Source organism: Aethina tumida, chromosome 4 (genome assembly GCF_024364675.1).
Source record: "Aethina tumida isolate Nest 87 chromosome 4, icAetTumi1.1, whole genome shotgun sequence".
Taxonomy (NCBI): Eukaryota; Metazoa; Arthropoda; class Insecta; order Coleoptera; family Nitidulidae; genus Aethina; species Aethina tumida.
In genome coordinates, this window is record NC_065438.1 from 19849612 (window position 1) to 19875323 (window position 25712).

Consider the following 25712-nt stretch of genomic DNA (forward strand, 5'->3'; position numbering starts at 1 on the left):
TTGTTGTGATTCTCTATTTTTAATTATATTGTATTAAAAATTACTATAAAAGCTCTAATTTCTTAATTTTTATTTTAATTATATACTTCTATTATAATAAAACTATTATAACATGTTCAGACATCCTTTGGTACTTTGTTAAAAAAAATGTTTAAAATTTCTTTTAGAAAAAAATCTTATATAACATAATTTTATTAAAAATTAGTGCAAATATCTTATTTTCTATAGAATTTTTATTTTTTCTTATTTACATTTTACTTTTTTTCCATAATATTGATAAATCTTATAAAATTTTTTTTTTTTACTTTGGGAAGTATTCTGAAATTTTCAAATTTATACATATTTTTTAACAAAATTATCCAAATTGTAATTTTTTCCTATGCATCATAGAAACCGTTCGGCACGCTCGAGCAAGCCGGCGAAGCTAACAGCAAAAATAAACCCAAGCTCGTAACCGTCCGAAAAGGTATCATTACCGAAAACGAGACTCGCACTCGTCCAAATAAATAATAAAACACTCTTTGAAGTCGCAAAGCAGATGCATTCAGACAATGCGATTACGAGATAAATCCCATAAAGGCCCGTCAGCGCGCCGCACTGCCACTTCCACCGGTCCCGCGACCATCCCCGTCCTCGCGCGAACATCGCCGCCCGTCACGACGACCGTACGCGCGGCCCGGCGCCCCCGGCCGGCCCGCCATTGGTCCGCCGCCTGTCCACAGGCCACGCCCTTCGCCCCCCGACGCGCACCGTCGGGTCCAGGGCGTTTTTTCGGCCGCGCAAACCGTCAGTACGCTCTCGATCGCAGCGAGTGCAGGTGAATGTCGTTTGCGGCACGTCCAACGTTCAGTACAGCGCGCGTATCCGTGTCCGGTCTCAAGATGCACATGAACGATCCGTCGGCCACGTTCGCGGGCATGCTGCCCTTCGACACCATGGGCCTGTACGAGCAGCAGAAGCCGCGGTTCATCTTCAAGATGCCGAGGGTGGTGCCCGACCAGAAGGCCAAGTTCGAGTCCGACGAGCTGTTCAGGAGGCTCAGCAGGGAGAGCGAAGTAAGTACCGATGTAGTGCTGGGATCCTGAGATGTCGGTTTTTGTGTCAGGATTCTGGGATGTTCGAAGCAGCGGATTGTTGTTGAAAAGTGTCGGTGGGTTTGTTTGTTTATTGCGGTTTAAAAATAATGGTGGATGCGTTTGGTGGACGCAACAAATGTCGTGAATGTTTCCTTATTTCTAGTCTTAAAATTCCTTAAAAATGTAGTCTGCTATTAAATTTCCAATAACGCGACAATATTTTATAAAATCATTTTAACATATTTAATCTATTATTATTAGCAAGTTTGTTGAAGTAATTGTTATATTAGTTTTTATAGTTAAATAGTTCTATTGTCTTTTTAATTATATTTAATTATTTTCTCAATATTACATAGTCATAGTTATTGTTTAACAATCTTTAATAATTATAATTGTTCGTTTAAATAATTATTACTTATGAAAACTTATATTTTTTAAAAGTGATACAATCAAGTCTTAAATTTTACTGCTTTTTTAACACAATATTTTTATATTATTAAATTTCATTGATTGGTATTTTTAAATAATATTTAATATAACACTTCTTAGTGTTAATTAATTTTTTTATTAGATATTTAATCATTTATGTTATTCAATATTTTATCAGTTGCATATTTTTATTATTTTTAAAATCAATGTAATATATTTATGTTATATTTTTTAATAATGATCATTTTAATTTAAATAAACTATGATCATTTTAACATTTTTAATATTAATTAATTTTTCTTTTAATTAATGTTTATAAATTATATTATTTACTAAAACATATTTTAATTCACTATTATGTCATGTAAACTGACATAAAAAATAATATAACATGAAAAAAATAATAATATAATTTTAAAATTTATTTTAATTAATAATAATAATTTATTATTTGGTCGTTACAATTTATATTTAATCAAAAAACTATTCGTCAGTTATTTTTTATAATTTTTAAAATGTATATAATAAAAAAATTCTTTAATTTAAACTTCTTAATATTCATTATCATCAATTCATGTCCTCCCAATTATATGATTACAATTTATATCACATACTGATATAATCATCTTCTAGACATTCAAAATTTCTCATTATCTAATATTACAATTGATATGAAACAAAAATTCATTTTAAAAACCTTAATATTCACTGATTTCCTTCCTATTAAATGATTACAATTTATATCACTTGTTAAAAAAATCGTCTAGGCATTCAAAATTGCTAAAAATCAAATGTTCATATTAATGTGAAAAAATAATTTATTTTAAAATGATTTTAATGTTGGTAATGATTATTTTAAACTTTTTAATATCCACTGATTTCCTTCCAATTATATGATTACAATTTATATCACATACTGATATAATCATTTTCTAAACATTCAAAATTTCTGATTATCTAATATTTTTAAGGATATGAATCAAAAATTCATATTAATATGATAAAATAATTTATCTTAAAATGATTTTAATGTTGGTAATGATTATTTTAAAAGTCTTAATATTCACTGATTTCCTTCCATTAAATGATTACAATTTATATCACTTGTTAAAAAGACCTTCTAGGTATTCTAAATTGCTAAAAATCAAATATTCATTTTAATATGAAGAAATAATTTATTTTGAAATGATTTTAATGTTTGTAATGATTATTTTAAAATGTTTAATATCCACTGATTTCCTTCCAATTATATGATTACAATTTATATCACATACTGATATAATCATCTTCTAGACATTCAAAATTTCTGATTAACTAATATTCCTACTGATATGAAACAAAAATTCATTTTAAAAATCTTAATATTCACTGATTTTCTTCCTATTAAATGATTACAATTTATATCACTTGTTAAAAAAATCGTCTAGGCATTCAAAATTGCTAAAAATCAAATGTTCATATTAATGTGAAAAAATAATTTATTTTAAAATGATTTTAATATTGGTAATGATTATTTTAAAATGTTTAATATTCACTGATTTCCTTCCAATTTTATGATTACAATTTATATCACATACTGATATAATAATCTAGACATTCAAAATTTCTCATTATCTAATATTCCAATTGATATGAAACAAAAATTCTTTGTAAAAATCTTAATATTCATTGATTTTCTTCCTATTAAATGATTACAATTTATATCACTTGTTAAAAAAATCTTCCAGACATTCAAAATTGCTAAAAATCAAATGTTCATGTTAATGTGAAAAAATAATTTATTTTAAAATGATCTTAATGTTGGTAATGATTATTTTAAAATGTTTAATATTCACTGATTTCCTTCCAATTTTATGATTATAATTTATATCACATACTGATATAATAATCTAGACATTCAAAATTTCTCATTATCTAATATTCCAATTGATATGAAACAAAAATTCATTGTAAAAATCTTAATATTCACTGATTTCCTTTCTATATAAATGATTACAATTTATATAACTTGTTAAAAAAATTCAAAATTCAAAATTGTTAAAAAATCAAATATTCATATTATATCTATTATTCCTATTTATATGAAAGAATAATTTATTTTAAAAAGCTTAATATTCACTGATTTTTTAAAAAACTTCTGAACATTAAAAATTTCTAGTCAAGTTGGTGCAACTGATCCAATTTTTGGACTAACATTTGGTGAAACTGACCAAAGTTTTGTATCAGAATTTGAAATTATATTAATATGTATTTGAATTGAATTTATATATTTAATTCCTGTTGGAAGAACATTCAATTTTCAGTCACGTATTTACATTGTAAAAAGTGACAAGTAAATTATAGTACTCGGTCAAATTGATCCAATTTTCTGATTACAGTAAAAACTACTGGAATTGATCTTAAATACCAGTTCAGTCGGTTACAGTTAGAAGAAATAGCCTGGAAGATAAACCAATTTTCAGGCATGTATTTAAACGTAATTTATACTATTGAAAAAACAACAAGTAAATTACAGCTTAAACATTAGAAGTTCGACCTCCAAATCTTAATTAACATTTCTGTGATTCACCAACTAATAGGAAATAACAAATTATCGAAGATGGCAATAAATAAAACAAAAATACAATCGTGCACCGCCAGGTCCAGGTATCATTCCTCGTATTTTGTCACATCTTAATATTCCAGAACCATATGGACTGATTAACCTTGTACCATTGGCCCATAAATAACACACAATGAAAACGACCGAATTGATGGAATCAAATTCATGGAACACACGTTCGTAAAAACCAAAAAAAAAATTGTATTCACGAGAACCGGACATGAATTAAATTCTTCAATGTAGACACATTATTTCGTCCGAGTTAGGATTATGCGTAATTTTTATGTTACGTCACGATTCTCAGTTTCGTAATTTAGGAGGACTGTTTGTTTTCGTCGACTTTCTATTAGCTGGTGTCGTGTGATTCATCGCGTCTACTGTTGTTTCTAAGAACCGGAGTGATGGATCATAGTTGTTGGAAATCAAATACTACAGTTGTTAAAATTAAACTAGGGTTTTGGGTTAATTCGAGTAAATGTGAATTTTTTATTTGGTTTTATTAGATAGGCGACAGTCTGGAGATATTCTAATTAATGTAATATCATGTTTTTATCCAAAACTTTGATCAGTTTTACCAAATATCAAATTTTAATCCAAAAATTAAATCAGTTTCACCAAATACTGTCATAGTTAATGATTATTAATTAAATACATGTCTGGAAACTGAATTCTCTTCCAAGCTAGTTCTTCTAACTGACATTGATTTGATATTTAAGATCAATTCCAATAATTTTTACTGTGATTTTAAGTTATAATCCAAAACTTTGATCAGTTTCACCAAATATCATCAAATTTTAATTCAAAAATTGGATCAGTTTCACCAAGTACTGTAATAATTAATGATTATTAATTAAATACATGACTGGAAACTGAATTCTCTTCTAAGCTAGTTCTTCTAACTGGCATTGATTTGATATTTAAGATCAATTCTAATAATTTTTACTGGGATTTTAAGTTATAATCCGAAACTTTGATCAGTTTCACCAAATATCATCAAATTTTAATCCAAAAATTGGATCAGTTTCACCAAATACTGTAATAATTAATGATTATTAATTAAATACATGTCTGGAAACTGAATTCTCTTCCAAGCTAGTTCTTCTAACTGGCATTGATTTGACATTTAAGATCAATTCCAGTAATTTTTACTGTGATTTTAAGTTATAATCTAAAACTTTGATCAATTCTACCAAATATCATCAAATTTTAATCCGAAAATTGGATCAGTTTCACCAAATACTGTAATAATTAATGATTATTAATTAAATACATGTCTGGAAACTGAATTCTATTCCAAGCTAGTTCTTCTAACTGGTATTGATTTGATATTTAAGATCAATTCCAATAATTTTTACTGTGATTTTAAGTTATAATACAAAAGTTTGATCAGTTTCACCAAATATCATCAAATTTTAATCCAAAAATTGGATCAGTTTCACCAAATACTGTAATAATTAATGATTATTAATTAAATACATGTCTGGAAACTGAATTCTATTCCAAGCTAGTTCTTCTAACTGGTATTGATTTGATATTTAAGATCAATTCCAATAATTTTTACTGTGATTTTACGTTATAATCTAAAACTTTGATCAATTCTACCAAATATCATCAAATTTTAATCCGAAAATTGGATCAGTTTCACCAAATACTGTAATAATTAATGATTATTAATTAAATACATGTCTGGAAACTGAATTCTCTTCCAAGCTAGTTCTTCTAACTGGTATTGATTTGATATTTAAGATCAATTCCAATAATTTTTACTGTGATTTTAAGTTATAATCCAAAACTTTGATCAGTTTCACCAAATATCATCAAATTTTAATCCAAAAATTGGATAGGTTTTACCAAATACTGTAATTAATTTGTTGATTCTGTTCCAAGCTAGTTCTTCCAACTGGACCAAATTTTAACCTGTTCCTCCAATTGTTTCAGGTTAGATACACAGGATTCAGAGACAGACCGCAGGAAGAGCGTGTGGTGCGCTTCCAGAACAGCTGCCGCGAAGGTCACATAGAAATAGCCTTCGCAGCCACCGGCACCAACCTCCAGCTCAGCTTCCCGCCACCGTCCACCGTCTACAGTCCCGACAAGGAATGCGACTTCGACAAAGAACCCGGAAAGGTGAGCAATTCGATTCGGTCCTCCGTTTCTCCGCACACTTTCGTCTTCCTCGAACTAATTGGGTCAGGTTGTGGGGCATCGGTTTCGAGAGGTGGTTGACACAACAAAAAAAAAACGGTTCGCCGAAACCGCTACGTTTGTTTGTGCGACGATCTTCCCGCGGAACCACCATTGACGGGTGCACATCGAAATTGCGGTGAACCAAGGTCGATCGATCGACCGTAAACCAGTTTCCAACCACCGAATTGTGTTTTATTTGTTTTTTTTTTTTTTTAATTTTTTTTCTACCAAACCGAAAGTGTATGAATGAGTTGGGCAGCGCCGTAGTAAAAGTCGGGAGCCGTTAAAAGTTGGAGGGTCCGACGCCGCTTTCGGTGGCAATGGCGTCCCGCGGATCAATATAGACGCCGACGTGCCATTGGTGCTTTTAAATGAGCGTCGATGTTCGCCATTTTGAATCTTTTCCCACACCCGCCCGCATAATCGCCGACTGCCGGTCCAAATTAATTTCAATCCAACGTTTTGACGTTCCAATTATTTAACATGAAACTTTTGTGTCATTAAAAACATTATATATTATTTATTAATATATATTTTTTTAAGTTGAAATTTGTTCTTTTATATTTTTCTTCTTTACAAATGTATATTTGTTCTTAAAACTCATTTGATTCGTTTTCAATAATTAAACATTAAAAATTTATTCCGACATTAGCCAAAACTTTTTAAAAGAATTAAAGAGTTTCTTAAAAGTAGTTTTTTTAATTCAATTTATAAACATTTATTATTTAGTCATTATCTTCTACCTATACTATTTTATTTATTAATATATACTATTTTTTTGAAACAGCATATACTAGTTTTAAATAATATATACTAGTTTTAAATAATTTATACTAGTTTTAAATAATGTATACTAGTTTTAAATAGTATATACTAGTTGTAAATAGTATATACTAGTTTTTAAATTTTATATACTAATATTTTGCATTTTATGCAATATAAATTATTTTTAAATAAAAATTAATATTTTTTTTGTATAAAAAATGCATTATAATTTTTTGTATTAATTTACATAATATCTATAAATAATAATAATATCTATACATAATATCAATAAAATGTTTTAAATTTAAAGTTAAAGTTAAATTTTCTTTTTTTAACACCATAATATTTTCTAAGCTTTTAAAACATACTTTTTTAAATTTATAGAAGTGTATTTTGTTTTTTCTAAAGCTTTTTCAAAAAAAATTACTGTTTTTAATAGTATATTTTTTTAATTCAGTTTTAAAATATCTAGAATTGTTGAAAATTTATTAATTAAACATTGTCTTCCATATTTTAAAATGATATAATAGCTTTTAAACAGCACATTAGTTTTATTAGTATATACTAGTTTCAAAACTATATATACTAGTTTCAAAACTATATATACTAGTTTCAAAACTATATATACTAGTTTTAAATACTGATTTCTGATAGTATATAATAATTTTAATAGATTATATTAGTTTCCAAATAGTTTATATGTTAATAGTTTCTAAAATAGCATATACTAGCTATGAAATAGTATATACTAGTTTTAAAATATTACATTCTGGTATATTTCCAAAAGAAATATATAAGAGATATTTTAAAAGTAATTTAAATAATATATTTTTTGTTTGTAAAAAGTAATTATTTAAATTTTTCTTCAACTATTTTTTAAGAGTATTGGTTTTTTAAGTTTTATATTTTTTAAAGATTTCTTATTTATAAAAATGTAAGGTTTTCAATTTTTTGGAATTTTTAGTTAATGATGTTGAAGAATTAGAAAAAGTCAGTTTTAGAAACTTCTAAAAATAAAAATATGATTCGTATTTATGATTATCTCAGAATAAAATCTTAATATTATCAAAAAAATTATGCCATACTAATTATACTAATATAATAGTAATAAATACAGATTTTAAATTGTACATACTAGTTTTTAAATAGTACAAACTAGTTTTTAAAGAGTATATTCTAGTTTTTAAATTCTACATACATGTTTTAATAGTATGTACTGGTTTTAAATAATATATACTAGTTTTAAATGATATATACTAGTTTTAAATAGTATATACTATAGTTTTAAATAGTATATTTTAACTGTATATTTATTTATATAATATCTTGTATAATAATTAATTAAATTATTCTTTTTTCTTTTTTTTTTATAAAAATCTAAAATTTCTAATATAGTTTCAAGATCTTAATTTTTATAATATTTTATAATACAATCTTGTTGAAAAATTAAAACATGATTTTTACTTATGTAATTTTTTTTTGATAATTTTTAGAATGATATATTAATATTCCCAATTAAAGTAAAAATGTTTAATTGTCATTTTATAAATTATTTCTAAATTTTCTCAAGTAAAATATTTATTTAGTGTTTACTTATTATTTATTTTCAACGTTTTAGAACAAGATTCTATTTTTGTTACTTAAAGAATAGTTTTAAAGTTACTGTAATTTTCCAAGCTTAGTATAAAGGCCTGAAGTATTTTCCCATCACCAGCCAAGCTTGAAACACCTAAACATTAACAGCAGTCTAATTTACAACGCCCCACAACTAAATAAACACAAACGAAACGAATTCACATTAAATGACAAACATTACACGCTCTCTTAACTATCCTCTGCCATTCCAATAATCCATGCTATTCTGCGATTTGCACGGTCGTTACAGTTAAACGACAACTAACGTGGATTCATTGGACAAAAGGTGGGACGTAATTGTGTAAAATTAGCTCAGCTACTCAACAAAAGGACAAAGTATCCGGATGTCGGACCGTACCGGACCCGACACCGGACAAAAGATCTCATTTAAACTGTAACTGCTCCGTACCACCGAAATCAACCATTAAGAGAATTTAACGCTGTCAACTGTCCGACAATAAAACGGCACTCGAAAGACCTTTTAACACCGCACCAAGGGCTAATCTCCACGAACTCCGAACGAGCACGAGTCCCGGACGTCGTCTTAGAACAATGCCCTCCGAAGATTTAGTGGCTCCGCTTAACAACTGGCGACAAAACCTTCGCCCCGGGGACGTAAATTAAAAAATCGTCTGTCTGACTGTCTGACTGTGTTTCGGTATTTCGGGGGCCAATTTACTCGTAATTAACAGGTGGGGCTTCTTCCCCCCCTAAAAGTACGTCCAGCATTCGAATTCCCAACGGTCCAGAAGCCCCAAGATCGACGATCAGTATCAGGTGGTGTTATCTTAGTCGACATCGATACGCATGAAAGTCGATACGATGGGTGGTATGAAATTGCGTAAGTGATGCCCCGGACCGGACCACCCCGATGTTCACCCCAGACGCGGGCCTTTCTTGTCCTGTCAGACGTGAAATCCCGTGTTTATTCCATCGGGGGGCCATTTCGACGTCCGAATTCGTAATTTTTATTCGCGTGTTGGCCCAAAAAATTGGACGGACACCATATGGGTGAGACGCGTCAGGGCGAGTCCTTTTATTTGGTACGCGCACAGGTCTTTGTGTTGGGCGTAACAATTAGCGTCAAACGGTCCGTGGCGCTGCAACATGTGCAACCCCATAATTACGCATTCAATCAAGTGCAATTAACCAATTTCTATTAGCCCGGGTCCCGTGTAATTTTTAAATGCGGGAACAATCTGCACGATACACCCAAAAAACTATAAAAAAAAGAGAAAAAAATTTCGTGCCCAGTTGGTGGATGATCGTAAAATCGTAAATACGGTACCGGATGGTCAATAATAAAGAGCGGCTTATCAAAGTCGCACGCATTTTGTGTATCATAAAGTCGATGTTTATTGTAACTCATGCCATGCCCATGTCTTTATAAATAACTGTTAAAAACCGTTTTTATTACGTTTAGGCGCCTCAATTACACGCCACGATAGACGGCATCATTACGGATTTCGCCGTTCTCTAAATAATCGGTGGTTAGTCTTAACAATTGTTTGTTTGGATACGGCGTTTTTTTCGTTCGTCTCCGAACTCTTTGATAGCTGATACTGGTTTTACGGTGTTTTATTGACGACGGCGGAGAACGGAAACGCAAAACGTGTGTTTATGTTGCTTTCGTTCTGTTCGAAACAGGGCCACTCCTGGTTATTGGTGATTTTACTTGTTGCTTTTTCTACAGAAGATAACAGATTATATTCTATAACATATCCACTTCATTATTTCTTGATTACATATTTTTCTTTTATTTTTTGTCTGTCGTCAATTTTCTGCATATAAAGCTGTTAGTTTTATCAGTATATACTATTTTTTGAAATAATTTATACTAGTCTATACTAGTTTTTAATTAATATACACTACTTTTAATAGTATATACTACTTTTAAATAGTATATACTACTTTTAAATAGTATATACTAGTTTTAAATAGTATATACTAGTTTTAAATAGTATATACTAGTGTTTAAATATTATATACTATATGATATATGATTTTTTTATTTTTTGTCTATGTCGTCAATTTTCTTACAAATTTCCTGACATTAACTAATGGTTAAATATTTTTCTCATTTAATCATTATATTCTATATATAGTATTTTAAAATGAGATATACTAGCATATAAACCTGTTAAATAGTATATACCAGGCTTAAAAAGTGTATACTAGTTTTTAATTAGTATATACTAGTTTTAAATAATACAAGTTGTCTCACATTTTTTAAAATTTTTCTGTTAATGGTCAATTTTATAAATATTCCTTTCTTAGTAGTTAAGATCAGAGTTGTTCAAAGCTCAATAGAAAGTGACATATTTTAGAATTTTTTTCCTCATAAAATTTTCCTTTTAAGTACTAATTAATAAGTTTTTAAATGTAGTTTTTTAATTCAGTTTATAAATATTTATTATTTAATCATCATATATTCTATTTATACTATTTTAAAATGATATATACTAGCATATAAAACTAGTACATACTAGTTTTATCAGTATATACTATTTTTTGAAACAGTATATACTAGTCTTAAAAAATGTATACTAGTATTTAAATAATACATACTAGTTTTAAATAGTATATACTAGTTTTTAAATATTATATACTATATGACATTTGAAAGTTTTAATTTCTAAAACATAGCCTAAGTCTTCTGTAGTTTATTAATAATTTTAACATTCTTTTACTAATAAATCAAAAATTTTAAATATTTTTCTAATATCCAAATTTTCAAAATTTCATATCATTTGTATTTTTTAACATTTTTACACCAATGGTCAGAAAAGGAATATATATATATATATGTATATATATATTCCTTTTCAGTAGTCAATTTTATAAATTTTTTATTCTTGGTGGTTATGATGAGAGTTGTTCAATGTTAAAAAAATTGACAGATTTTAGAATTTTCTCTTCATAAAATAATTTTGGCAATGTATAATTCTTATCTATTATAAATTCTCGTAAAGTTTATTTAATATTTTTGTATTAGTGATCAATTTTATATAATAACTTTTTCCTTTCATTTTCTTTTCTTCTTGATTGTCATTTTAGACCTTTAATTGTTAAATGTTTATATGTTAATAATAATATAAGTAATTCAAAGAGTGTTAATAGTTGCAAAACTTATTACTTTTACATAAACTATTTCGAAATTTTAAACTCTTGGAAATTATTAACGTTGATAGCTTATCAAGTTTCCTGTTGTTTCACACTCGAATGTTCCAAGAAACATATTTTATTAAAAAACTGATGAATAATTTGACATATATCTATAAAGAAATAATCTTTCATCATCGTCTTTTTTTAAAAACTTTCAAGCACAACTTTATAGGTTTCTAAATTATTGATTTTTAGGTTCACACTTGTCTAAACAAAACATTTTTTGAATTGTTTCCAAAACGTATTCGACCATTTGTTTGGACATTTGGTCAAACAACACAAATTGTCTCTCACACATCGGAAGCCCCGCAGTATGCATTACATTTTTTATTATGTTGCCAATAAGGATTTTAGTTACAAAAGCTTATAAAACGTATGGACGGTTGTGGTTTCGACGGAGCTAAAAGGGATCTGTTTTCAGCGGTTTTCCGCTTCCCGTTCGTGTTTTTATAATTATAATAAGTTTTATTGATATCACGTTACGACAAACACGTACTATCTGTGTTTCTACATCGGCTAACAATTATGAACTCAGTGATTAATTATGTCGTTCGAATTAAGGCCCCCCCCCCTATTACAATTTATAATGACCTATCTATCTAATAGATAGTGTTGTAGGGATTGGAATGAAAATTTGGAGGGGCACAGTTTACAAGAGTGTTAACTGTGCCCTTTTGTAGTTTGACAAATTGCAGTCATATTAAAACGGGCAACATCCCTTTGTCGACGGCGATGCGACCAGGTGATGCCCCACTGTTACGAATCGCCGTGATAAAGGGTTGTTTTTTAATGAAAAAAAATCGGACGTCTCACATAAATCTCCTTCCGGACGTCTGTGACAAAGTGGGCACCGTCATGCGAGTTAAAAACGTATTTGTACTTAAAAAATATTAATTAACAGTCTGTGTTGTCACACTAAACGGTCTCACCACGTGTCAGATTATCTTTAATGTTCTCGCCAAATTAAAGATAATCAAAATTCAGTTTAATTTGCCAAAAATACAAATTATATTTCCTCTATTTTTGACTGATTTTTTTTAATAAAATTAAACAACAAAAAAAACTATTAAAATAAATTAAATTAAAATAAATTAAATTAAATTTTTAAGTTTATCCTTTTTATTCAAATATAGATAGAATATATTTTAAATGATTGTAATAATTAATTAGCAATTAAACTATTATTTCCTTTGTTTAATGAAATTTACTTATAAAGAAATACTGAAATTGTTCTGTTTTCTTAATTATTTTTCAGGGAATTTTTGAAACCATTCTGAAGAATATTTTTTTTAAAAATACAAAATCTTGATGTATTTTTTGTTAATTTTCTCAAAAACAGGATAATGTAGAAAAAAACCTATTTTTTAAGACAGATTAAATTTTAAAAATTATTTTTTCTCTTCAAATGAAAAATTAATATTATTTATATATATTTTTTTAATAAAAACTAACAGAAAATCGAAAGTTAAATATTATTTCCTTTGTTTAATGAAATTTACTTGTAAAGAAATACTGAAAATGTTCTGTTTTCTTAATTATTTTATAAGGAATATTTGAAACCATTCTGAAAAATATTTTTTTAAAAACACAAAGCTGAATTATTTTTTGTTAATTTTCTCAAAAACAAGAAAATGATTAAAATTTCCTTCTTTTCTGACAGATTTTTTAATAAAATTCAGTTTTCTTTGTGAAAAATACACAAAAATATAGAAAAATCCTGTTTAAGACAGATTAAATTTTAAAAATTATTTTCTTCATTCAAATGGGAAATTGAAATTGTTTTATATTTTTTTTATATAAAAACTGACAGGAAATCGAAAGTTAAATATTATTTCCTTTGTTTAAACAAAATTTACTTGCAAAGAAATACTGAAAGTGTTTTGTTTTCTTAATTATTTTTCAAGGAATATTTGAAACCATTCTGAAGAATATTTTTTTAAAAATTTAAAACTTTGAATTATTTTTTGTTAATTTTCTCAAAAACAGGAAAATTTCCTTCTTTTCTGAGAGATTTTTTAATAAAATTCAGTTTTCTTTATGAAAAATACACAGAAATATAAAAAAAATCCAATTTTTAAAGACAGATTAAATTTTAAAAATTATTTCCTTCATTGAAATGGAAAATTTTATAAAAACTGACAGGAAAAAGAAAATTAAAATATTATTTCCTTTGTTTAATGAAATTCACTTGATAAAGAAATACTGAAATTGTTCTGTGTTCCCAATTATTTTTCAGGGAATCTTTAATATCATTTTGAAGAATATTTTTTAAAAATACAAAACGTTGAAGTATTTTTTGTTAGTTTTCTCAAATACAGGAAAATACATAATATATTTCCTTTATTTTTGGCTGATTTTTTTATCAAAAATTCAGTTTTATTTGACAAAAATACATAAAAATAAAGAAAAAATCTATTTTTTAAGGCAAATTAAATTTTAAATATAATTATTTTCATTCAAATATAGAATTGAAAACATTTTGAAAATTATTATTATGTTGAAAATTAATTGAATTATTAAAAATTATGTTTTTTTACAAGAAAAAAATTGGGAAATATAAAATATCATATAAAAATTTTGGATTTAAAATATTTTTTATCCAATACAATTTAAAAAGAAAGAATAAATAATAGTAAATATCTCAAAAAAATGAACTGATTTAGCAAATACTTCAAAAGAACTGTCCGAAAGATTGATAGACAACGGTGCTTACTCTCCATTTTTTAAAAAATCCTAAATACTACTCCAACTTTCTGTATTTCTAATTTTTTTGGGCTACAATTATATAAAAATCTCCGAATTTTCTACAGATCCCAACTCTTTCATTGGACGGAGCATATTTTAAAAATTAATTAACAATCTCTGGTGTCACATGGAACGTTCTCATCGTGCCGTGCACACGCTGTCGCACCACGTGTCCCATTATCGCTAACGCGACACGACATCTCTAATTGCTCCAGCGAAAAAACAAAACACCTATTATACAATTATACCGGGGCACAATGCCCAGTTTTGTTATGTTGTTTTTCGTACACCCGCTATTCGCACGCGTCTCCGTCGACGCTTTTCCATCCACGTCAATTAAACCACGTCTTTTGTTTCTTGTCTCAATGCTGGACGACACGCGACGGGAAGTCCATTCATTCCCGTTCCGTTTTTTCGCTCCCGTTGTTTTTCGGTCGGACACAACGGATGTTGGGCCGTTTGATTTATCGGCCGATTTCGGGTGGTCCGTGTTGGTTTACGACACCTCTCTGCCCAAAAATTCATAAAACAGACGCACGTTCCGTAATCGATACCGGGATTTGGGCTAGGAATTCGGGGGGGTTAACATCTTCGAGCCGTTTCGACGGCGAAACAACTAAACAACAGATGTTTAGGTAACGTGATAGCTGCGAGCACGAGACACGAGCGGAGCAATTTGAACGGGAGCGGAGAGCGAATTCTTGAAATTGCAGGGACGGAAACGGGCCGAGACCGGACTAATTGAGTCGAGCCGATGGAAACGATGATGACAAATGATGCGGGGATCTGTCGTGGAGTGCGGATAGAAATATGGAGAACAGGCGGTGTTTTCTATCCATCTTTTTGGCTTTTGCTTCTCGGAAGTATGACTAAATTAGGAATTAATTGTCTTTTTCTGTTTCTGTCAAAACAACCACTTTTTTTAATATATTCACATTTTTTTTATTATTAATTTATGAGTATATTGAGTTTTTCAGTTTTCTAAGAAAATTAAACAAAACTACTTAAGTTTTGAAAATTTTTCTAAATTTTTGACAAATTAAACTGAATTTTATTAAAAATCACTAAACAAATATAAAAATATATAATTTATTTTTCTTGATTTTTTTTTTTTTCAGAAAAAAAACTCGAAGTTCTTATTCATTAGAAACGTGTAAAATAGATTTTTTGACAAATTAAACTGAATTTTATTAAAAATCATAAAAAAATAAAGAAAATATAATAATTTCGTAACAACGTCTTTTTTATTAGTAAAAAATTAAATAATCAATCCTATTTGAATGTGATTTTTAAATTTTTCATAAATAGGGATTTGAAAAAAGTCAGCATTTTTTTCAATTGTAATTTTTCCAAAAATCTTTCAACATTTTTATTATTTACATTTAAAAAATAATTAAAAAGTATTTTTAAAGCATAATTTATTGAGTAATTAATAATTTACATTAAAAAAAATATATTTATTCAACAATTTTGTATATTTTTGAAAAATTGAATTAAATTTTATTAAAAATCATTAAAAAAATAAAGGACATATTGTTTACTTTTTTTTTCAGATTTCAGAAAATTTTTAAAATGATTTTGATCTTGATCTTTTTTTAGATAATAAAAAATTGAAAAAAACGAACATATATATATTTTAAATAAATTTTATTAAAAATCATTAAAAAATAAAGGAAATATTATTTAAATTTTTTTTTTTCAGATTTCAGAAAATTTTTAAAATGATTTCTTTTTTAAATTTAAAAAGTAAAATTTATTGAAAAATAAATTATTATTAAAAAAATATTTTTACAACAATTTTGTGTATTTTTACTTTACATTTTTTACATATTTTTTTTAATTTTAATTCAAATTAAATTTTAAATTAAAATGATTAAAAATCATTAAAAAAATAAAGGAAATAAAATTTACATTTATTCTTTTCTTTCAGATAATAAAAAATTTAAGAAAAAAAAAAAAAGAATATATTTTTTTTAATTTTAAATTCAAAAAGTAAAATTTATTGAGAATTAAATAATTTTTATTAAAAAAATATTTCTTCAACAATTTTGTACATTTTTGACCATTTAAACTGAATTTTATTAAAAATCATTAAATTAATCTTTTTTTGATATAATGAAAACATTACACCAATGTTCTTATATTATTAAAAAAAAATTGATAAAAAAGTTGATGAAGGAATAAATTTTTAAAATACACATTTTTTAAAAAAAATTCCAATTAAAATAAATCTTTTCAGGATCTTTTTTCAAATAAATATTTTTAGATATTTTTTATTATGTATATTTTAAGAATAGAATTTTTAAAGCAAAATTTATTGGAGAAACAGAATTTATTAAAAAATGGTAAAAATGGATACAGTATATATTTTTTATATACAAATATTTTTATTTTACTTTTTATTAAAAAAAGTTAATTTTCTATAATTTATTATAATTTTGAGAAGGTCCATTCAAAAATATACATACATTTTTTGTTATCCGTATTTTAGGAATACAATTCTGGTAAAAACAATTTTTTTTAATTTAATTTTTTTTTAAAACTAATGTATTCAGAAAACACTATATATATATATATATATATATATATATATATATATATATATATATATATATAAAAAATTGTAAATAAAAATATTTTATGGAATTTGTAGATTCCTCTTTATTTAACTTCTCTCTTATATTTGGGAAAATATAAATTGTATAATTTGATAAGAATTTAATTGTTTTATCCGATTTCAGAGACGAATAGTAAATTTGTCTCAAACAAAAAATGTTAACTGTATGTTGGTGAACTGTTAGACAATTTCATAAAGAGAATTACTAAATGAAAACCAATATTTTCATCATTTTAACAACCAATAAACAACAAAATTCTAAAGTAACTTTCTGCCATAAACCTATAATATTATACCGCAAATTACTATTTATTTATCTTACCATAACATCAGATGAATAACATCGCGATGATTCACGGCAATTACGGCAGTTAACGTTGCTCCCGTTAATGCACATTTATTATTATTATTTTTTTTTAGTTTCAATCTGTGACCGTTTCAATCTAAAGAATGACTTTTACCAGACGCAAAAAATTAATAGCTTCGCTTAGAGTTGCTGAAACAAAAAAAAATGGACCAGTTCCACACCTTGTAAAACTGTCCCGGGCATTGTTTCGTCCCCTCTTATTACAAAGGTATTAGGCGTTTAGTGGGCACGTCACCCTCATTAACGAGGGTCAATTTCTGACGTGGTTTGTTTTAAATTATAAATGAGCATGATTTACGGACGATTATAAACCCCGTTGTCCATTTGTTTCGGCCATTGTGCCCTGTTTGTTTAATTAATTCGAATGTCAACCAAAAAAAAAAAACGGATTACACGAATTCAGACGTACCCCCGAGGTGGATGGCTCGGCTATCGGACAGCTGTTGCGTCTTCGTGCTCCAATTTTTTCACGACGGTTTATCAGTTAGGCACAGTTGGTCGTGAAAACGATGAAATCCGTGTTCGTTGTCCTGCCAGCGTAAAACCGCAGCAGCACGTCAGTACGAGCAAACATTGAAATAGTAGAATGACTGGCAAGATTATATTGCGATGGAGTTTATTATGCCCTCTCTATTTTGACTGGATTGTGTGTCTGACAACAATAACGTTTAAAAATAACCCGATTCCTTTGTACATTAATATTGGCCATTGTACGGTGCCATAATACGGTGTATCTGTAATGACAACTATTTTAATCGAAAAATATTTCATGGTGCTCCCGCCTATTGGAAGCAATTCGTTTAGACGCATTCCATCCCGACCGCAGATCCTCGACCAAAACAGTTGCTCCACTTGTTCCGTCCACCGTTGGGCCCGTCTAATCGGCAACGACAACTCCGACAACGGAAATTAGCGTCGGCGATAATAAAATCGCCGTAAATCAGAAAAAGTCACACGACAAAGTTCCATTGTCATAAAATCGAGTCGTCGATGGCTGGGGCAGTAAATTTTTAATGACCACCCTTTAAACGTAACACTGTCATTGTCTGAAGGCGCGGAGAGGTCAGATGGTCATAAACCACTTCGGACAGATATTGTTGCACGTTCGCAATTACGGCCGGCGTTTTGGTCTTCGACAAAGTACCCAAATTGCCCCCATTCGACTTAATTGCCTTTGTCCGTTCATTTTGCGGACGGTCCGATCTTGCGGACCTGCCAGGAAGACATCTGGCACCAAATTACTTCAGTTTTTGTTGGGAAACGCACGCCGTGACGGGACCTCCTTGGGCGACAGGAAAATTTGCCGGTGACGGAGGGAAAAGACCATTTGGTCCCAGGAAACTTATTCCAATTCTTGATAGGTCTTACAGACAAAGACAAATCCTTCCTCAATCTAATCTTAAACTAAAAAAGAATCAAAAACTGAATATTTGTGGTAAATATCTTCTCTAAAATCTAAAGAATCTAAAGAATCTAAAGAATCTAAAGAATCTAAAGAATCTAAAGAATCTAAAGAATCTAAAGAATCTAAAGAATCTAAAGAATCTAAAGAATCTAAAGAATCTAAAGAATCTAAAGAATCTAGAGAATCTAGAGAATCTAACGAGTCTAGAGAATCTAGAGAGTCTAGAGAATCTGAAAAATCTGAAGAATCTGAAGAATCTAAACAATCTATAGTTTTAAAGAATATAGAGTATCTAAGAGAAATCCTTCATCAATCTAATCTTTAACTAAAAAAGAATCAAAAACTGAATATTTGAGGTAAATAACTTCTTTAAAATCTAAAGAATCTAAATAACGTATAGAATCTTAAGAATCTAAAGAAACTAAAAAATCTAAAGAATCTAGAGAGTATAAAGAATCTAGAGAGTCTAAAGAATCTAGAGAATCTGAAAAATATGAAGAATCTAAACAATCTATAGTTTTAAAGAATCTAAAGTATCTAAAGAATCTAAGGAATGTAAAGAATTTAAAGAATATAAAGAATCTAAGGAATATAAAGTATATATAGAATCTGGAGAGTCTAGAGAATCTAGAGAATCTAGAGAATCTAGAGAATCTAGAGAATCTGAAAAATCTGAAGAATCTAAAGAATCTAAGCAATCTATAGATTTAAAGAATCTAAAGTATCTAAAGAATCTAAGGAATATAAAGTATATAAAGAATCTAAAGAAAATAAATAATCTAAGGAATCTAAAGAATATAAAGAATCTGAAGAATCTAGAGAATCCAAAAAATCTAATCTAATTTCTTTAAAAAGTGTTTTGCATCAAATAATTAAGACTTTTTTCAGTTAGAAGTAGATGCTTCAACAATCTAGTTTTTGTTTCTGTTCTTATGCATCAATAATATTACAATATCTCTTCCTGAAACAACAATCATCTTAATTCTAATGAGAAAACTTTATCCATAGTTGATAATTTGCTAGGAAGATATCTAGCTTCAAATTACTTGTTTTAAAACGTTCTAGTTGCATTGGAAACTCCACAGGGATGGAACATCCTTGAGCGACAAGAAAATTTGCTAATGACAGAGAGGAAAGACAGCTTGGTCCTAGAAAATTCTTATCAGATCTTGAAACAGACTTAAAGTTGAAGTCTCTTATATCAGATAAAGAGAAATTCCTAATCAATCCAGTCTTGAACCAAAAAATGATGAGAAACACAATATTTTTGGTAAATAACATTCTTCAAGAAGTGTTGTACCAAACTGTGAAGACTTCTTTGTGTCAGAAATAGATACTTCAAGAATCTGGTGTGTGACCATAGATAGTCCTTCAGTTAAGCCATCAACCCATCCTGAACAACTCATGACCATTATTCAAATGGAGAAGTTTCTCTGAAAGTTCATCCATGATTGCAGACTTGCTGACCTCAGTTTGGATGCAGAGACAACAGACCACGAACAGTTACATCGGAAAACCCGCCAGATAGAAAGATCCTTGAGCCATAGGAAAATTTGCTGACGACATAGAGAGAGAAAAAAAACTACCTGGTCCCAGAAAAGTTATTACGGCAATGCTGAATCATCAATATATTTATATTCAAGTTAATTATTTAAACAATTGAATGCAAGCAGTAAAATGAACGTCGAAAAGGTGACCTACAGAAGGAAATAGCCAAGGTCAAGCGCGAGTTGATCGAGTGAATATGTAATATCTAGAGGGAATTCCCTATGCAGCGAGTTTTTCGTCGAACCGACGCGATTCAAATTGTTTACTTCGCCGTTTACGGGTGTCGTAATTGATTCCGTACGTGTTTGATCTGTGTAGCCCGTAATCGCCGTTGGTTGTGGTCGTAATCGTGCAGAATTAGCACCAACGGTGCAAATTATCTGACCAAAACATTCTGGCGTTTGTGGTAGGTAATGTTGATGTAATTGACCGTTAGATTATGGCACAACCTTGCAATTCCTCCAATAAAACGCACTTGCTGTTTACTACGATTTGTGCCACTTCCCGTTTTTGATGTAACTAGGACATTGGTCAGAGGATATGAATGCCCATTGTGCAAGATTTATGCGTGCCACGCCTATTTTGGTGTGCCGTAAAGTATGAAAGAATGCTTTTTGCATCATAATACGGTAAATAAGCCGTATGGTCCGACTTTCCACTGCCCATCGAGGGTTGCGTGGCCATTGGGCTACACCCGGTCCAACCCTTTGTTCCACCGTTGCATAAAAAACTCGTTTGCTGGTAAATCTCCGCCGGTTGACACATGTAAGGGGGGCCCAAACTGTCCAGTCATCGCAATCTGGATGGGCCGAGGTGGTGACAAATCAGAATTAAAACAATCGAATTGGAACGGACAGATGGCGCTTAAAAAATCCTAATCGACTTTTAATCCGGTTAAAGTTATGATTAACTCGGCGAGTTGTTAATTAACGGAGCGGTGACACAACAGATTTTGCGTTGGATGACCTGGGGAGCCACTTCCGAAAATTGTGATTCTTCGAAGCGCATCGATACCTGCGTTTTTAACTTTCTCGTCCCCAAATCTGGGACATTTGATGAATACAATGGGAACCTTTTCTTTGCACTCGACAGGTAGACTTTCTGACCTTTGGCAGTTTTTTTGTTGCACTGCTTTGGATGGCAGGTGACCAAAATGCCCAGAGAAGATGAATTGGCTCTAATTTATTTGAATCTTTTATTGAAAGTTGTAATAAAAATGTATAATACAACATATATTGTACAGTTTGCAAAAGAATTTTGCCAAAAAACGGATGACACCAAATCAGTTTTGTATAGTACTGGAATAGCTTCTTCTTTATTAAAACATCTTCATAAATAAGTCAAATGAAGAGAAATTCTTTGACACTATCAAAAAATAATCTTCTTCCTTTATTACCTTCTTGTCAATAATATAATCTTCATTGATAATAGAAACAACTTCTCTAGAAAGTGAACCATCTCCTTAAGAAGTGGTGCAACAAACACTAAAGAGTTTTACTGTCAAAAAATGATGATTCAACAAGTTTTACAGGACACCAAAAAAGCATCAATGAGAAATTCTTTGACACCAATCAAAAAATAACTCTTCTTCCTTTTCTACCTTCTTATCAATAGTATAATCTTCAACGACTTCTCTAGAAACTGAACCATCTCCTTAAGAAGTGGTGCAACAAATACTAAAGAGTTTTACTGTCAAAAAATGATGATTCAACAAATCTAACAGGACACCAAAAAGGCATCAAAGAGAAATTCTTTGACACCAACCAAAATGTAACTCTTCTTCCTTTTTCACCTTCTTATCAATAATATAATCTTCATTGATAATAGAAACAACTTCTCTAGAAACTGAACCATCTCCTTAAGAAGTGGTGCAACAAACACTAAAGAGTTTTACTGTCAAAAAATGATGATTCAACAAATCTAACAGGACACCAAAAAAAGCATCAAAGAGAAATTCTTTGACAGCAACCAAAAAATAACTCTTCTTCCTTTTTTACCTTCTTATCAATAATATAATCTTCATTGATAATAGAAACAACTTCTCTAGAAACTGAACCATCTCCTTAAGAAGTGGTGCAATAAACACTAAAGAGTTTTACTGTCAAAAAATGATCATTCAACAAATTTAACAGGACACCAAAAAAGCATCAAAGAGAAATTCTTTGACACCAACCAAAAAATAATTATTCTTCCTTTTTTACCTTCTCATCAATAATATAATCTTCATTTATAATAGAAACAACTTTTCTAGAAACTGAACCATCTCCTTAAGAAGTGGTGGAACAAACACTAAAGAGTTTTACTGTCAAAAAATGATGATTTAACAAATCTAACAGGACACCAAAAAGGCATCAAAGAGAAATCTTTGACACCAACCAAAATGTAACTCTTCTTCCTTTTTTACCTTCTTATCAATAATATAATCTTCATTGATAATAGAAACTTCTCTAGAAATTGAACCATCTCCTTAAGAAGTGATGCAACAAATACTAAAGAGTTTTATTGTCAAAAATGATACTTACCATCAATAATGTAACAATAACTCATCTTAGCCCTAATGGAAAAAGTTCTGTAACTATCCATAATTGAATGGCAAAATGCTTCTGTTTACAAATCTCTGCCCATTCGTTCCGTTCCACTTTCACACAGCAAAGCAAAAGCAACAATATTTCCTAATAATTCAATTAGACCCACCCTCTCAGCGTGATGGAGTTTTACATAGGCGGACAGTTTTCTGGAACAAAAAGCAACGCGCCGAACGGGCACATTCTGGCCCAGCGTGTGGCACCTTTCAAACCTGACTCGGTCCTACGGCTACCCCTTTCCGAACACCATTGTAACGTTTATAAGGCAAAGGCGTGCGAAAATTATGTCGTTATCGAAACACTATTTTTTTTTTTATTTGACGAACATCTGGCCCGACAAAAAGTCGGCGGGTGGTGCTAAAGTTTGTTGTTATTCGACTTGTCAATATTAATTTGATTTCTTTCTCCATTTCAGGTCCACATAAAATCGTTCTTCATAATGAACGGCGTCTGCGTGAGATGGCGGGGCTGGATCGATCTGGAACGATTGGACGGCGTCGGTTGCATCGAGTTCAACGAGGAGAAGGCGGCGCAGGAGGACGCGCTCCTGCGTGAACAGATCGAAAGATACAACCAGAGACTGAGGGACTTCGAGGACAAGCAGCGGGGCTATAGACAGGACAGGCCCGAGGAGCTGGAGGTACGTTCCTCGATGCATGGCCAAATACCGTCTAGGTCCTTCATGAAGCTCTATTGAGGTTTTAGTTTTTTTTGTTTCGACGAACCGGACTCGTCTTTTCCAATGCCAAGAGCAATAATTCGAATTGAATATGTTCATTGATCATTGTGTGGTGATTTTAGTTTTTACGTTGAATCCTTCTCATTTACTTCGTTGTATATAATTTACTTAAGTTTTTTTTCGCGTTTGACTTTTATTGTGTATATAAGTTAAGACTTTGTTGAATATGTTTTATATAGATGCAATATGTAAATAATTAATAAATTTTAAGTGATTATGATTTTGTTGTTTTATTTTATTTATTTATTTATTTGTTTTTTTCTTTATATTTTATTTTTAGAAGGTAAGTTGTGGCGTTGTTCTGGTAAGTATGGTCATAAAATATTAATTTACCGAATCTAAAAGTTCCTTATTTTATTTTTAAACCATAAAATCCTACTACTGAATATTGGTAATAAATTAAAATAAATATGTTTTTGTTCAATTTGTTTTTATTAGTAAGTTTCATTTGTGCATTTTTTATTGTTTTAGATCCACATGTTTACCTTGAACATTGAATAAGTAATACCTCTATTTAATACTAATAAAAGCGAGTTTTTAAATAATCATTTTTGTTATTTTATTCGAAAGTGGAATTTTTTTAATCATAATACATCATAACTTCTTCGTAAAAACTTAATTAAAAAATTTAAAACGTATTTAATAAATATTAAAATTTAATTTAATGTTAAATTTTATAGATTTACAGGAATCACATTTATATTTAGAAATTTACGTCAAATGTTTTAATTACTAGTATTTTAAGCAATTACATATATTAAAAATAATCAACGTGATTGTTTTTGAAATAAATTGACAAAGCAGTTTAAATTATTACACGATGTTATGTAAGTTAGGAAAAATTTCCAATTAGATTACAACGAGAGTGTATAATTAAAACATTTTTCCATCATGTTTCATATTATCTTTTCTATAAAGAAATGAATGATTATTTAGTACGTCCTTAACAAAAGAATATAATTAATATTAATAATTAATGTATTATGTATAAAATAAACTTTTATTCGATAAAATGATAATCATTAAAATCAACAATTTGAAATACTACTTTATCACTTTAAACGACACAAAAAACTTAATGTTAAACACTTTTTTTATCAGACAAAAATAAATTCTTTAACATTAAAAAATAATTAAAAACAGAATTTCCGGCAAATAACTTCTTTAGAAGAAAATAGATAACAGAATTAAATAGAATATTTCTGGTAAATATCTTCTTTAGAAGAAAATGGTGTTGCACCAAACAGTGAAGACTTTTTTCAGTTAGAAATAGGTCCTCCAACAATCTAATTTTTAACTAGAGAAAGAACTTCAGATGAAATATTTTAACCCTTTCAAAAATAATATTTATTCGTCATCAAAACGTGATATTGCTGGTATATAACTTCTTTAGGAAGAAAATACCCTATTTAAAAAGTGTTGCACCAAAGATAGAAGACTTTTTTCCGTTCTGTTTTTTATCTATCAATAATGTTACATCATTTCTTCCTGAAACAACAATCATCTTAATTCTGATGAGGAAACTCCTCCGTAACTTTATCCATAGTTGAAGATCTTCAAGGAAGAAAGGAAGGCTCGAAATTTCTTGTAGTTGTTCTGGAAAATCCACAGGGATGGAACATCCTTAAATGACAAGAAAATTTGCTGTTTATAGAAAATCCTTATTAGAGCGTGAAACAGACTGTTGAAGACTTTTGTATCAGACAAAGATAAATTCTTTAAATCAAAAAGTATCTTAAAGGAAAATTCTTAATCAATCAAGCTCTAACCAAAAATCAAAAACAGAATACTTTTGGTAAATAACTTCTTTAGAAGGAAAATACTTCCTTCAAAAAGTGCTGCACCAA

General features: G+C 29.1%; 1 protein-coding gene across 1 annotated transcript; it reads left to right on the forward strand.

Annotated features, from left to right (window-relative positions):
* The first annotated feature begins 811 nt into the window (after nt 1–811).
* Nucleotides 812–24085, forward strand: LOC109602440 (protein big brother). Its single transcript, XM_020018801.2, has 3 exons — nt 812–1055; nt 6046–6234; nt 23542–24085. Exons 1-3 carry the CDS (start codon nt 822–824, stop codon nt 23821–23823), a joined length of 705 nt encoding a protein of 234 aa, XP_019874360.2. The 5' UTR covers nt 812–821; the 3' UTR covers nt 23824–24085.
* The last annotated feature ends 1627 nt before the right edge of the window (nt 24086–25712 follow it).